Raw genomic sequence first — 16486 nt, 5'->3', positions numbered from 1 at the left:
TCACCTGAGTATGCTGATACCCCATATGTGGGGGAAAGCCATTGTTTGGGCACACGGCAGGGCTTGGAAGGGAAGAAGCACCCTTTGACGTTTTCAAGGCAAAACTCGCTTGAATTTACCGCGGACGCCATGTCGCATTTGGAGAGCCCCTGATGTGCCTAAACAGTGGAAACCCCCCACAAGTGACCCCATTTTGGAAACTAGACCCCTTAAGGAACTTATTTAGATATGTGGTGAGCAATTTGAACCCCCAAGTGTTTCGCAAAAGTTTATAACACAGAGGTGTGGAAAAAAAAATCACTTTTTTTCCACAAAAACAATTTTCTAGCCGCAATTTTTTTATTTTCACGAGGTGAACAGGAGAAATTGGGCTCCAAAAGTTGTTGTACAATTTCTCCTGAGTACGCTGATATCCCATATGTGGGGGGGAAGCCATTTTTTGGGCGCACGGTAGGGCTCGGAAGAAAAGGAGCACCCTTTGACGTTTTCAAGGCAAAACTTGCTGGAATTTACCGCGGACCCCATGTCGCGTTTGGAGAGCCCCTGATATGCCTAAACAGTAGAAACACCCCACAAGTGACCCCATTTTGGAAACTAAACCCCTTAAGGAACTTATATAGTTGTGTGATGAGCACTTTGAACCCCCAAGTGTTTCACAAAATTTATAACGTAGAGGAGTGAGAAAAAAAAATCACTTTTTTTCCACAAAAACGATTTTCTAGCCACAATTTTTTTATTTTCATGAGGGGAACAGGAGAAATTGGACTCCAAAAGTTGTTGTGCAATTTCTCCTGAGTATGCTGATACCCCATGTGTTGGAGAAACTACTGTTTGGGCGCGCGTCATTGCTCGGAAGGGAAGGAGTGATGCTTTGGAATGCAGACTTTGATGGAATGGTCAGCGGGCGTCATGTCACGTTCTCAGAGCCCATGATGTGCCTAAACACAAATGCCCAACAAGTGCCCCCTTTTTGGAACTGATACCCGATTTGTGAATTTTATAATGTAGTGTCATATGTCTGTTGTGTAGGACAACCTGACGAACACTACACAGCTGACGTATGACAACCTGACGAACACTACGTCAGTTGTGTAGTGTTCGTCAGGTTGTCATACGTCAGAAATTTATTTAGTAGTGCATGGAAGTATGGTACCTTTTGAAGCATTCTTTCATGCACAGGCCAGGTTTGTCGGGGCAGGTGTCACATTGATAAATGGTGTCCTTGCGTATTCCCCTTTTATAACACACTCGGCACCTCTTTTGTGACTTACCTTTTTTTCCGCTGTGAGGGACCACCCCAGGGAAATGCTGGCCTGGTACAATTCAAGGTCCTTCAGTTCCGGAAGTACTGGGGCCCGCTCCGTCGCCACTTCCAAATATCAGGGCCTTGATAACTACCTCCTGGAAGTGAAGGTACGACGTAGAAGTCTGGTCTGCACATTGTGACAGAAGGAAAGCGTTGTGCATTGCCATCTGTACGATGTTCACGGCTTGCTTCTTATAGCATACCTTGGCCTTTCTCAAAGCACTGTACGGCTGGAAGATTTGATCAGAGAAATCAACTCCCCCCATGTACTTGTTGTACCCCACTACACAGTCTGGTTTGACGACCTGTGTAGTGGAACCTCGTACAGTGCTGAGGGTGCTGCCATCACCAAGTATGGCGGTCAAGAAAAGGACATCCCTCTTGTCCTGGTACTTGATCACCAGCAGGTGGTCGCTACATTGGGCTCGGCTCTCACCTCTTCTGAGCAGCTGCCCAATTAGCGTCTTTGGGAGGACGCTCTGATTTTTGCAAACCGTACCGCAGGCTGCCGTACCTCGCGCAGAGGGAGACTTGAAGAGAGGGATACTTGTATAAAAGTTATCCACGTAGAGGTGATAACATTTATCCAGCAGTGGGTGCACCAAATCCCACACAATTTTCCCTCTCACTCCTAGAATAGGGGGGCATTTAGGGGGTTCAATCCGGGAGTCCTTCCCTTCGTAAACTCTAAACCCTGAGGTACTCTCACAAAGTTTATACAGCTTGATTCCATACCTGGCCCTCTTACGGGGCAGGTACTGCCGGAAGCCAAGCCGCCCCTTAAAATCGATTAAGGACTCATCCACGCAGGTGTCCCTTTGGGGCACATACACTTCAGCAAACTTATTGCTGAAGAGCTTGATGACCAGCTGAACTTTGAAAAGACAATCAAAGTTCAGGTCATCACGTGCAGGACACCTTGCATTATTGTTGTAATGCAAGAACTTGTGGATGGCCGCAAAACGTGTCCGGATCCATGTGGAACACTGGAGTATTATACAAATCGTCAACACTCCCCAAAACTTCATTATTTCTACTGCGTCTGACTCGCCCCCTGGGCCGTGGGGCACTCGGAGCCGGGCAGTAGGGAGACGCTGGGGGGTAGTGGTGGCGACCCGGTTCCGTGGCTCAGGGTGGTCAGACCAGTGGTAGTCCGCTATGTGCTGTAGGTAATGTCCGACTACGCCACCCGTGGATTGCGGCTATTATGAACCGCCGCTGCAAGGCAGACCGCTGAGGCTGATGGTGTATGCAGCTGAGGTAGTGTAACTCCCCACGTGAAGAGTGCAGCCCCAGGGCAGTGTAGTGGATGGTGGGGGTGATGGTGCAGGCAGTCCCAGTACCGTTAGTGCTGGTGAAGCAAAAAGCACAAAGACAACGTGTTGCAGTCCAGGGTCTTTTACTCACAGTTCGTATATTCCCAGTCACTTCTGTCAGCAATGACCGCCCGAGCCGTGCTGCGTCCACCAGGTGAGGGGCTCGGTCAACCCCCAGGCAGTTCAGGAATATGGCACAGGACCCCCTTCTATCCTTTTTCTGGCCTGCCCCACCAGTGACCAAATTTTGTCCAGCTACCGCGGATCTGCGCGGGTAAACGTGGGCCCCGTTCCTGTTATGATCTGCTACAAGCAATAAGGAAAGACAGGAGATCTGTCCCTACAATAGAACTAAGCTGGATCCCTACGATGTAACGGGGAACCTGATCCTGCGATCAGACTCGCTAAAGTCCTCGGCTAGTCTGAACGAAGACCTATAGATGTGAGGAAGGGATCCCTACAAGAACTAGGGACTGGGAGAAAGATGGACACCTCCTAGCAGAAATTGTAGCAGAAATAAGACAAACAAACAACATAGAACATAGAGGTCCGAAGACCTAGCAAAACTGATTGAGAAAGGAAACAGAGCACCAAGCTAGCTCAAGAGTAGAAATTACAATGAAGTCCAGCAAGGCCAGGAGGGCGGAGACGGATTAAATAGGCAAAAAAGGTCATGTGACCAGCAAACTAGAAAAAAACTAACAGGAGAGTTCTAACAGTTCCCCGCTGTCCTATATGGTGCCTTCCTAGCAGGTTTGGTGAGGTGTCGCACCAATAAATGATCACGACCTCCGGTCTTTGGCTGAGTGTAGTTTCTCCTCCACCAACTTGGGATCCGGTACCCTTAATGTGCCTGACCCTTCACCCGGTATTCTAATGGGCTCTCAGGGTCCCTTCTGCCTTCTTGTTTCTGAGCCCTTCTACACTTTGGGTACTTCTCTTTTCTTTGCTGTTCCTTTCTGTTTCTGTTCCTTTCTTCTGGCTCCGGCCTTCACTCTAGGCCTGCCTCGTGGAGCTGGGCCCAGACTGAGCCACAGCTCCCTGTCAGCCCTCTCTGGCTGAACTCCTTCTCTCACTCCACTGACTGAACTTCTCCTTCTGCACACAGAACTAAGATGGTGCCCACCTTATATACCTTCCCCTAGTGTGGGAGCTCAGGTGACCAGCAACCAATGAGCTCCTGCCTATGCTCAGAAACCGCCCCCTCCTGCTCCTACATCACTGGGTATTCCTCCCCCCTTCAGCCAGGGACATGGTCTGTCGTGCCTGCATTACTGTACTAATGGGAGCACCGTTGAGCTGTCCCCCAGAAATGGGGTGTGTGTGATGTATGCAGCTAACTGGGCCCTGGTCCATACTCCATCCTTACCCGGGAGTGGAATACCACACCTCTGGCAGAGGTGCAATACCCCTGTAGCGGCCAAACCCTCGGGGCGCTACACGTCTACAGGAGACCAGTTAGAAAATGATGAAAAGGGGTTTTGTTCCAAATATTGATGAGGGTACAAATTAGTTTGGCCCACCATGAGGTTTACAAAATCCTCAGACAAAAAGACTTTGAAAAAGTCTAGTTCTGTGAGGCTGATGGTGTCAAACTTGATTCCTGATTCTGCCACGAAATCAGGAATCAATGGCTCATAATTTTTTTGGGGGGTGAGGTCCATATGGGGTCAGTAGTGGGGGGCGCTGGTTCATCTTCTCTTCTGGGGCGACTGTGTGGTGGTCCAGCAGCACCTGAGGAGGAAGAGGAGGAGGAGGATGAAGACCACGAGGAGTCGGAAAAATAAAGAAAAGTGGGATGCTTGCCCTCGCTGTCAGTGTCGGAGGCAAGAAAAGCGTATGCCTCCTCCGCTGAATAGCGAGTTTGTGATGAGCGGAACATTTTTTGTTATGTATGTGGTACGAGTGTGTCAGTACTTTATTTAGAGTGTGTGTGTGTCTGTCAGTGTGCTTGGTGTGAACTTTTTTTTTCTGAAAAAAAAGGAAAATTCGTAGGTGGTGCAAACAGCGAGCACGAGTGCAGATCAGTGAACTATGTCACCGATCAGCGCTCGACGGCTGCTGGATGTGCTCACAGATGTGGTGCAAAGGTGGCGGGAGTGTAAAATAGCGAACACGAGTGCGGATCAGTGATCTGTGGTTACTGATCAGCGCTCGGCCTCTGCAGGAAGCACGAAAAAAAAAACGGACAAAAGTCGAGCGATCAAGTACTGATCAAGTAATGATCAGCACTTGGTGGCAGAAAGGCGGACGGGGAAGAGGGAGAGGGATTGGGGTGGATGAGGAGGGATCAAAAAATTCTACTTACCGTTGTTGTCTGTCAGATGTTTTCTGTAAGATGTCTTCTGGAGCAGGAGTGGCGATTGTGGTGTCACAGGCTTCTGTGGCTCCTCAAGGCCCAGCATGGCACACAATCAGACAGCGTGATCGCCCTCTACAAAAGAAAAAAGGTTAGTGGAAAAAAAAGTCTAAAGTATCGTGCGCGAGTGCTGATCGGTGATTTGCGTCACCGATCAAGTCTCGGCGGCTGCTAGATGCGCGCACGGAGGTGGTGCACAGTGTGGGGGAGTGGGGGTAGAAAAATGGACAGTGACAAAAAAAGTCCTGGAAAACAGCGAGCACGGACATTGATCAGTGACGTAGTCACTGTTCAGCGCTTGGCCGCACGAAAAAAAAAACTGGGGGGTGGGAAGGGGTGTAAAAAGGTGGTGATGGGGGGGTAAGAAGAGGAGGGAGAGGGGGTAGATGAGGGGAGATCAGAGATGGACTTACCAAAGTCTTCTCTGTTCTTCTTTCAGGTTTTGGAGCAGGATCAGCAGAAGGAGCAGGCTCTGTAGCAGGGTCAGCAGCGGGAGCAGCTAACCAGCAGGAGCCCAGCAGCAGGAGACCGGAGCAGTCGATCAGCGATGGGAGCAGCAGCAGGAGACCGGAGCTGCAGCAGGCCCAGCAGGAGCAGTGACCGGAGCAGGTAAGAGATGGTCTTGTGGTGTCACAGAGGCTTCTGTGGCACCAGAAGGCCCAGCACACCAGCCATCAAAAGTGTGACCGCGCTGTACTAATCCTCACCAAGTGTGAGGAGCTGCAGGGCGGTCACAGGGGGGTGATAGGGTGGTGACAGCCAGGTCACAGGCCGGTCACCACCCGGTCACCTCCCGGTCAGGCATTCCGATTGGAGCGATCGATGTCATCATCGATCGTTCCAATCAGAGCTGGCTGGGACCTGGATAGACACTACAGGGGGGTCACAGGGAGGTGACGGGTCACCTCGCAGTCAGCGCTCTGATTGGTGCGATCAATGTATTCGGCGATTGTACCAATCAGAGCGGGTTGGGGAGAGGGCTGGCATTGCTAGGTAACAGCCTAAGATCGGTGCTCTTAGGAGCACCGATCCTAGGCTGCACATCACTGTTTCCGAAAATCTGATTGCCGGAAATAGTGAGAAATGCTGTGATTGGCTGTTCAGAATTGAACAACCAATCGCAGCGATTGTGGTTTTGGGGGGGTGGCGACACCCCCCCCGGGATGCTGACGCCATTTACCCTGAGGTAAGATGGAGCCAGAAATTGAATGTGATCATCGCGGTGCGCATTAAAGATCGCGCGTACTAATACGTATCAGGTCCATAAGGCCCAGGGCGCGGATACATATTAGTACGTATCATGTCGGAAAGGGGTTAAAGTACATATTCAACTGAGGCTATGAAACTTGGTGTGGACACAGTGGAAATTTGGGCACTTGCAATATGTAGGCTTAACATTTAATCACATAAAAAATGAATCTGATTCCTTATCATAAACACTTGTTTGTAATTAAAAGCAATTAAGAGTCACAAAAGCAAATTAAAAACTATATATACTCCGGCTGCAAACATATACAAATAAGCATGAAAATAGCATAAGTCAAATTATTTTATTAATCCAATATGCGAAAAATACAAATTGTCAAGAAAAAAAGCTAAATAAAACCCCATTAAAACTTATTGAAGAGTGCAGTTATCAGTTTACAGGCTTAACACAATTTGAATAATAAAGTTTCTGAAGGTAGTAAATATTATGGAAGGTATCAAGTGTAAGAGAGATCAACAGGATGACTTCATAAAAAATTATACATACAAGACAATCCAAATTCATAAATGAATAGAAACAGACCCCTTAAACCAACTGACCTTCTAAAATATAGGCCCATGCCAACCATAAGCCGTATCTGCCAAACATTACATTGGACAGAACCCGAATGCACATTTCGTGTGCTACATTATCAGGGGACAATAATTTGTGTTTTTGTATATTTTATTAATAAAGTAATTGGATTTATAATATTTGATGTTTATTACTATGTGTTAACATTTGATCATGTCTCTGAATTCCCATCTACAGTCAGATATATTTTGCGTCTGAACATGCATTCTACAATGTTCACAAGTTCCTTTAAACAACACATGCTAAAATGAAAATACTATTTCCAGAAATAATACTTACTGATAATAATATATGTCATGGTGCCAAACCCACTTCCCAGAATCCCTGATTAAGAGTTTTGTAAAAAAAAAACAACAACAATAAAACACATTTCTTAAGAAAAAAGGAAAGTCCCACAAGGGATCTCATGAGATTTTACAGCTGAGAGAGAAAACACGAATGCCAATCAGTTTCTGGAACATCACAAGAAAATTTTCGTAAAATATACAAAATTAGCCATCTGACTGGGGAAAACATTCAAAAGACCTAAAACATTCAAAAAGGGAACCACACTTTTTGTGCAAATGCGGCCGTCAATGTTTTACTCTGAAATACTGCAGCTTTTGAGAGTAATTATACTTTGAAAAGCCGGGTGGGGAATAAGCGGAGACCAGTCTTAATTAGTGGGTATTTTGGAGAAGGATGCACCAAATTCATTAAAAGGAGAACACCATTTAATGAATATTGCGCATCTTCTCAGAGGCGTGGGCCTCCTTGCACCTCAACCGAAATGCTACTCTAGTCAGGTAATAGAATAACATTTCTGGCAAAAAAAAAATGCTACCAATATTGATGAATTTGATGGGTGGGAATAACTACGACCTATCCCAGCTCCTCACCAGCATCACCCCATTTGATGGAGCTGCACAAAACTGGCATGAAGACGCCAAAATGTATTGAATTTTTGCACAACTCTGCATTGTGCAAAAAACATTTGGAGGCTGTGACACTAGTCAATACTCACGGACTAGCCGTGAGGCAGAGAAGTCAAGAGGTCCAAGGGCAAAAGCCAGGAAGATACATCAAAGACAGAGGGATAAGACAAATGGAGGGTCAGGAGCAATGTCCGGGGTCTGGTAACTAAAGTCAGAATACGCCAACGGCAAAAGGGGTTATACAAACGGGTAGTCGAAAGGCAAATCCAAGGTCCGGCAACAAAAGATCAAAATATCAAAATACAGAGCAGAGAGTAAGCGCACCACTGAGATGAAGCTACAATTGGCAATGATCTAATTTTGCTAGCCAGTTAAATAGCTTGGCAATTATCTGGAAAGGAAAACACCTGTAGGAAATGGAAAGACAATACTGACAACCTGACACACCCTGCTATACATAAGATGACTCAGCTGTCACTCACAGCCCGATATGCCCCTGCTATCCATAGTGTGGCTGCGGTGTCAGTCACTGAGTTCCTAGGACACAGCGAGTGGCGGAATCGTGACAGTGACTTTTTGATTTTTTTTATGAGAAACTGGCGTAAATATAATTTAATATATCTGGGTCTATGTGTCTCAGCTGACATGGTTGGTCATTGGCTGCTTCTCCCAGCCATGATCCCATTGACTGACAGATATTTCCCTATAACACACATAGGGGGAGACCCGTTAGTCAACTGGAGTGGGGGCAGGGACAAGCCACCAGGCACTCGCCTCTTGGACTCATCATCTGAGACATATAGCTGACTGGCTTTTCAAACTATTTTGAAACTCCATAGCCTTTCAGAGTAAAATATACCTGGCTGCAACATGCATCTAGCATCTGATTCATAGAGCTTGTGGTTCCCTTTAAACAGGACCTGGCACCTCCTCTGGTCTTTCTGTTTTCCTAAATACTTTCATCAACAATTTTAATAACATTCATAACAATTTTATAGCATCTGTTCTTGGAACTCTGATATTCCTCCTGGAAACATAAGAATAATTTAACAGCTGGGTGTTAACCATTCTCCTTCTCAATGACATGTCAGTGTACTGTCTGCAACGATCTAATCAGTGCTGTCAATATCATACAATATTGACAAAGAGGATAAGAATTCGCAGTTTGTACGTTTTATTAATTCATATTCATTCATGTTCCAGGAGGAATTTAGTTAGTTCCTGTTAAGGAGGAATAACACAGGACGACAAAAAAATAGTTCTAAGAAAAGATGCTTCAACTTTCAATTTATGCAATAATGCATAAACCATAACATGTCCATGATGATCTTCTAACTTTATTCAATACCTTAAGACATTAACTTATTTCTTGTATCAATAACTGGCATGACTAAATCATAACCAAGGCACTAATATTCCTACCTTGCAACAAACCTTTAGACTTTCTTTTACTCAATGCTTATCTCTTACAAAGTAATACATACAAATCCCATAAGGAACAATCATCAGCTAACAGTTTCTTCCTGACATTGACTAGAAAAAAAATATAGGAAACACCTGATCAATCAGCAATGTCTGTGATTCGGGTCTGGATTGGCCCCCAATTTGAATCCCATAGTGACCCCCCAGGCTCCCTACATCTTTCCATGTAAGTTTAAAGTGACTGTGTTGGCTGGAAAATTGTGTAATATTTGCATGTAGCTGTAGAATGGACCCCTAGAATCAATGTTACTGGTGGGCCCGTGGCACCTCAGTCTGACAATGCTGGGATTTATATGTAAAGGAACCTGAAGACCCACCTCTTCCGACAAGCCTACAACCTGCAGTAAACACCACTGCACGACCAGCTCTACCCTCACCTACTGTATCCTCACCCATCCCTCGTAGACTGTGAGCCCTCGCGGGCAGGGTCCTCGCTCCTCCTGTACCAGTCGCTGACTCGTTTTGTTAAGATTATGTAAATGCTTTTGTTATGTATATCCCTATCACATGTAAAGCGCCATGGAATAAATGGCGCTATAATAATAAATAATAATAATAATAATAATAATAATAAATGCAATAACGACCAACCACATTTAGGCCAGAGAGATGTTTATGTCTATATTCCATTTCTATCACCTAATATACCCATGACAATCACGTTCTAGTACATTCTAGGAGGCGAGCCATGATGTGTAATTATTTTCCGCTTTTAGGCAACTGATGTAACGGTTTCATTTCCATTGTTTTAGTTCATTGTTATTTTGAGCCAACTTCAGACGTCAATCATCAATATTCTTGGTTCCACACGTGTTATTTCCTGCGTTCCACCACTTCCCGGTCCATCCAGGGCATCATGTGAGTAAATATGAGTCAATATGTATATTTGTACATATTAAAGCAATATATAAACGTTCTAAGTTTGGATTATACAAGGGAACATTAAACTAAGGAATTTTACTTACATAAATAGATATTCCCAACTGAGAAAATGATCACCGATCCAAAAGATTAGCCACAACTTGCTAATCTCTGGGATCCGACTGCTGGAACTGAATAGGGCTTAAGGTCTGTTTACTCGGATCGACCACGGCGTGATATGATCGCTGATCAGTAAATTTGTATTGATCGGCGGTCGTTTACACAGGCAGACCAGAGTAACCGATGCATGCTGAGTGATCTATAACAGTTCGCTCAGTGACATAGGCTATCATGGTTCTCGGCAGCAAAAGAACTTACCTGGTAAAGAAACGGGATCGGTTTGGAAATGCATAGCATGTTTTAATTCGATTTGTTTTTTGTGACCCTCTGGTTACTCTTAATGGCAGCACTCCTTTTATTCCTTTTTTTTCCCTGCACTTCCCATTAAAATGTCTTATGCAAATGGAACCTGTAATAAAAGTATTTACTGTAGTGGCTTTTACTGCTATTCCGTGCATTTCAATGACGAGCAAACACAAATCCCACACATTCAATGATCTACAGCTGTATTATAGATATCGCTCACTAACTTATAATTCCATATGTTCTAACTTGGGAAGAGCATTAGCAGGGCAGTGCCATCATAGCGTGCACTAAATACTAAAGGTAAGAATAAATCTAGTCATATACTTTCCATAGCTCTTGGATTCTGGGTTTGATGGTTCATTGAATCATAGCTACATAGAGGATTTTTGTTAATAACTGGACGTAATTTACTCATTCATAGCAAAGCAATGCAAATAATATTAAAGGGAATCTGTAAGTAGATTTTTGCAACCCCATCTGAGAGCAGCATAATGTAGAGGGAGATGCCCTAATTCCAATGATTTGTCACTTATTGGCCTGTTTGTTGCAGTTCTGATAAAATCACAGTTTTCTCTGCTGCAGATCTAGCAGTTCTCTGAATGCTGAGCTCTGTATAACCCTGTCCGCACCACTGATTTACAGCTTTCTGTAAACTGCCAATCAGAAGTTGGGGTGGGGTTCTAAAAACCTCAAAACAAACACATTATCCATTCTAGAAGTCTTGCAATAGTTCCAGCAATTGCTCACAACTTATTTAAAGGGGTTGTCAAGTACTTTATATTGATGGCTTTCCCTTAGGATAGATCATCAATATCAGATCAATGGGCTGATCATCTGTTCCTGGTGCCTGCGGCGGCCACTTGTGCTCAGTTGCTGAGTGGAACTACACAGCTCCATCCACTGTACAGTGGCCACAGCGGGGTACTGCAGATCCACGTCTTATCATTTAAATATGAGTGGATCTGCAATACACCGATGCGGTCACTATGCAGTTGACTATGCTCCAATCTAATATTGATGAGCTTTCCTAAGGATAGACCATCACTATAAAGTACTGGACAACCCCTTTAAGGAGCTCTTACAGCTGCTCTAGACTGTCCTGAAGATGGAGTGAAATCTCTTCTGTCTTCACACCAAAGAGAAAGGACACTTTCTCCACCAAAACACACCATGTATATGACACTCTTACAAAATGCTGCATCTGAGTATTTGCACTATTCACTGTACATACAGTGGTGCCAAGAATACAGCGGATTTGACCTAGAGACTGAGATAACCATAGATAAGATAAGAAAAGGTAAGATACATTTGTAACTGTTAACCATACATTTATGGCGACAAGATGATCAGATATGTGGGATATCTGATCTGAAATCTCTAGTAGGCACTAAAAGATAGAGCTGGTCATAGACCTGGGTTAGCAATCTGCTGCAAGATTATCTGCCTGCCTACTAGTCTGCTGCTCCCAATAAATTCACATTGGACATGGTGAAACCTGCATATTATTTAAGTGGAGAAGAGAGATATAAAGCATTCTTGTCTGAACCATCAAGTCTTAGGGTCGTATATTTACTGAAAGAGAAGATGCTGCCATCACTCCGTGCCTTTGGTAGATAATAATAATAATAATAATCTTTATTTATATAGCGCCAACATATTCCGCAGCGCTTAACAATTCACAGGTTCATGTACAACAGTCATAAGTAACATAGCTAAAGATAATACAATAATTACAGCAAAAATAATGACGACCCTGCTCGTAAGAGCTTACAATCTACAATGAGGTGGGGGTGACACAAAGTACAATGGCTTATTTACAAGGATGGTCCAGCCATCTTGAGGGGATGAGGGATAGATAAAGGCTGCATGAGCTTATCATCAGCCAGTATCTGTAGTGCTTTTTGGTTCGGTGGAGACTTGTGTTTGGAGAAATAAGGAATGGGCTATAAGAATATAAAAGGACTTTGATTAGGGAACATGATAGGCCGCCCTAAACAGATGTGTTTTTAGGGAGCGCCTAAAACTGTGTAAGTTGTGGTTCATCCTAATTTCTTGGGGTAAAGCATTCCAAAGAATAGGTGCAGCTCGGGAGAAGTCTTGAAGCCGGGAGTGGGAGGTACGGATTAGTGCGGATGTTAGTCGAAAGTCGCTTGCGGAGCGTAGAGAACGGGTAGGCCGATAAACAGAGATGAGGGAAGAGATGTAGGGGGGTGTCACACTGTGGAGAGCTTTGTGGGTGAGAACAAGCAATTTAAATCGGATCCTATAATTCATGGGCAGCCAGTGCAATGACTGGCACAGAGCGGAAGCGTCTGAGTAACGATTAGTGGGTGGGTGAGAAGAGATGATAGAAGGGACCAGATTATGGAGGAACAGTTAGATTGGCAAGGTGAGGTGATAGGACTCCCTAAAAGGGAGTGTTTTTAGGGCACACTTAAAGCTGGACACTTTGAATTAACTAATTAACTGAGTGATACAGGCTTTATTATATACTTCTTGCATGAGGGATTTGACTATTGTGCCCTAATCTGCCTGTGGTATATTATAGTGTTCTATTTATTGCATCCAAGGGTTATGATGATTTCTATATTACATAGGTCATACACATGTCATTGCAAAAATCAAATTATTCTCTCATATACAGAATAATATTTTATTATCTCTGACATCAGCTATCTGAAGAACTCTACGACCTTGCTCATCGAATGGAGTCTTCATTTATTGTGCAGTGGGATGCAATTATTCAAGGTTATCAAGCTTGGGTATACACTGACTGCAGGGTACACAACAATTTTATCTCCATTTTTATATTTTTGAGAATGCCATCAGGAGAGCATCCCTAAATGTAAATGTTTCTTATTCAGGCTGTGTTGATATATGTTTAAGATTCCATTATGGTTAATGGCAAAAACACTTCATGTTCTATAAGTTACTGGGTTTATCATGCAATATGTGGGTAATGCAAGTCTGAACTGAGCCTTCTACCAACTTGGAAAAGCACTATTTTCCAAGACTGTGCCTGAGGAGGATAGTTCCTGTAAAGTTATGTTTTAGGCTATATGTATAGGCATAACAAGCTTCAGCCTACAGTGAAAGCTGCCAACACATACTTTAACGTTGCCTTTGGCGAATATTCATCAGGCAGAGTCCAAAAGTGTGTTCTTTTGGCCTCTGTCTGAAAGGTACGAGTGTACATGCTGATTAACCGCACAAGAAAGCACAGATGACTGCAGAGGCCATCCATATAGGAGAATGCAAAGAATCCTATACAACACCGTAGAAATGAGCAGATAACCTTGTGGATCTCCAGTCCATGGTCCAGGTCAGGGCTCTCTGGCAATGGACAGGAGCTGCGTGAATTTCCTTACTCTCCTTGATTCCAGGCTCCGTTTATGATTAACCTGGCTGGTGAGATGTCACCTGTGCCACATGAACAACGTCACGCCAGGCTGGTGAATCAAACGTCCTGTCGGGGAGTCCAGAAGCTCAGGAAATTTACATAACTTCAGTCCACAGCCAGAGAGCGCTAACTCAGACTGGGGTTGCACAAAGCGACCTCCTCAGCTGTACGGCACGGTATACATTCCTTTACAATGGGTCTCAATGGTGGATGGAAGCCTTGGCATGCAGACTTACTTACTTTTTGAGTGTATGTGACACGCCCAGGGGGATGGGGATGACTCGGTACCCGGGCCTTTGTCTGGCCTTTGGGGATGCCGCGGTGGTCTGCTCCCGCGCCCGTACCCTGGGGTCAGCTTTTAAAAGGGGATTATTTGTTAACTCTATGAAAGTTTGTGACGCCACCTGTGTTTTCTGGTGAGAATCACCAGCGCTGCGGCAGTCCACTGAGGCCAGTGATAAGGCAGCTCGATGGTATAGCTCCCCACAGGTGCAGGACAGGCGAGACCCAACCGGGTCAGAGCAAGAACGGGGACGGACACGGTAGTCACTTCAGTACCTTTTACTGGTGGTAGTTCAGGCACATCCCGGAGCACTGTAGGGTGAAGGGTGCATATCAGGATCCTCCCCAATGAGCGGGTGTAGGGCCTCCTGTTTCTTGCCTCTGCGTAGTAAGTTTCTGACCTGCCTGAAGCTAGGCCTAACTTTATCTCTGTCCTGCACCGGCTGACGTTGTGGTAGGGCCTTCTCTTGGAGTGCACGCTCTCAGCTTACGGGGCCTATGTGTCTCCTGGCTCTGTTACTTATCAGCTTTCTGGTGAACCTGGGACCTGTAGTTCTCCAGGGATTCCAGTTATGCCTTACTGGGTCGTAGAGATCCCGGTAAGCTCAGACCCGGTGTCCGGTATATGTTCCGGGGTGAGCTGTGTAAGCTCCTCTGCCCCCACTGCTACTCACTTTCCACTCGCCTTCGACCATGCTCGGGCCCTCACTAGGCTACTCACACTAACGGCAGCTTGCCGCTCTTCACCGATCTTATGGCGCCGGCACACCCTAAGCTCTAACTGAGCTCCCTGAATCTAGCTAGCAGGAGCCTCGTGCTCCACTGCTGAACTATTAGCTGAGTTCTCTAAACTAGACTGAGCTCCACTGCAGACTAACCTCTCTCAGGCTTCTCTACTGCAGGAACTCTTCAGAGGAACTGCTCGACTAGACTAGACTGCCTAGCTCCACCTTCCCTATTTATATCCCTAACGGGCTCCCTCTGCTGGTCTGAGGTGGAAGGTGGAGATGTGTGAATGTTTATGGGGGCCTTTTGTGGAGGATTCCATCAATACACCCTTCTAGGATCTGTGGTACCAAGCGCAGCTGGGCGCCACATATGCGCCTGACATTGGGCACAAACGTAACGCGTTCCTAACACCTAAACTAGGCAGGGAATTAGTTGACTTTAAAAAAAATAAATAAATAAATAAAAACAGTATATCAAAAGTCAAGACAGATAATAGTTCTAAAGTAACATCAGTGACAGAATTTTCATTATTTTTAATGAAATAATTGTTATAATACAGAAGTATATGCCTATTCTTGAACAGGGTCGTAGTACAAGAAATATCCTTAAACAGTGTTGTAGATTTTTCCATAGAAAGGGCAAAATATTGGGTAATATATTATCCTCATATTCTTTTGTCACCAGTAACCCACCCAAGACCTGGCTAGTTAGCTGGAGTTTATACAAAGGTTTGTATGCCAAATGGCGAATATGTTCCTATATACAGCGGGAGAAAAAGGGTAGTGGTGACTTATAGTTCATACATAAACTAAATAAGGAAAGTTATAAATTGCAATTTCACTCAGATATGAAATGCACGTCCTCTGGTGCAGGAGGTGCAGCCTACAATACGCAGACTGCACAACCTGCAAGCTAAGAAAGTGGATCAAAGAACACCTAACAGGAAAAGCCAATTCCGCTAACAAGAATCTATCAGGTTTGGGTGATTGTGGGGACAGTGCCATCTGATATAACACTCCATCCCTGTCTTTTTTTGGTCAATATAGCCCTAGCATAACCTGGAGGTGTGTTTTGCATCATTGTCCTGTGTCAACACAAATGATGGTCCCACTAAATACAAACCAGATGGGATGGCATGTCACGGCAGAATGCTGTGGTAGCCATGCTGGGTAAGTGTGCCTTGAAATTTGAAATAAAGAACCAATAGTGTCAACAGCAAAGCGCACTGAGACCATCACTCCTCCCCCACAATTGCCTCCTGATGGGCACCACTGATGCAGAAACCATCTGCTCACTATTTCTGCATCTCAAAAAGTTATGGTTTTTGATGCTTTTTCAAGACTTCACTAGAGGATACAGTCAAAATTTTATAAATTTTCAAGATTGACAGATCTTCATGTCTTAAAGTAATAAAGGACTGGCATTTCACTTTACTTTATGGAGAAGTTCTTGCCATATTCTGTCATAGAACAGATGTGGAACAGTGCTCAACACTGTATGGAACATTGTATTACTCTGCCACAACAAAGCACAAATGAGGGTCACAAACACTTTCTGGAGGCCGGTGATTC

The 16486-nt window shown here is 44.8% G+C and overlaps 1 protein-coding gene across 1 annotated transcript in view; it reads left to right on the top strand.

The window, feature by feature from the left end:
- Positions 1-16486, top strand: part of LOC141229129 (organic solute transporter subunit alpha-like) — a 68221-nt gene that overhangs the window by 40338 nt on the left and 11397 nt on the right. Inside the window, exon 7 of the mRNA XM_073667412.1 lies at positions 9970-10075. Coding sequence (XP_073523513.1) covers positions 9970-10075 — 106 coding nt within the window. The remainder of the gene's footprint in view (positions 1-9969; positions 10076-16486) is intronic.

The sequence above is a fragment of the Phyllobates terribilis genome, unplaced genomic scaffold (assembly GCF_046119375.1).
Source record: "Phyllobates terribilis strain yellow unplaced genomic scaffold, ASM4611937v1 Scaffold_2__4_contigs__length_985480577, whole genome shotgun sequence".
NCBI lineage: Eukaryota > Metazoa > Chordata > Amphibia > Anura > Dendrobatidae > Phyllobates > Phyllobates terribilis.
The sequence above is the reverse complement of the archived record's forward strand: the minus strand, read 5'-3'. Positions and strand labels throughout refer to the sequence as shown.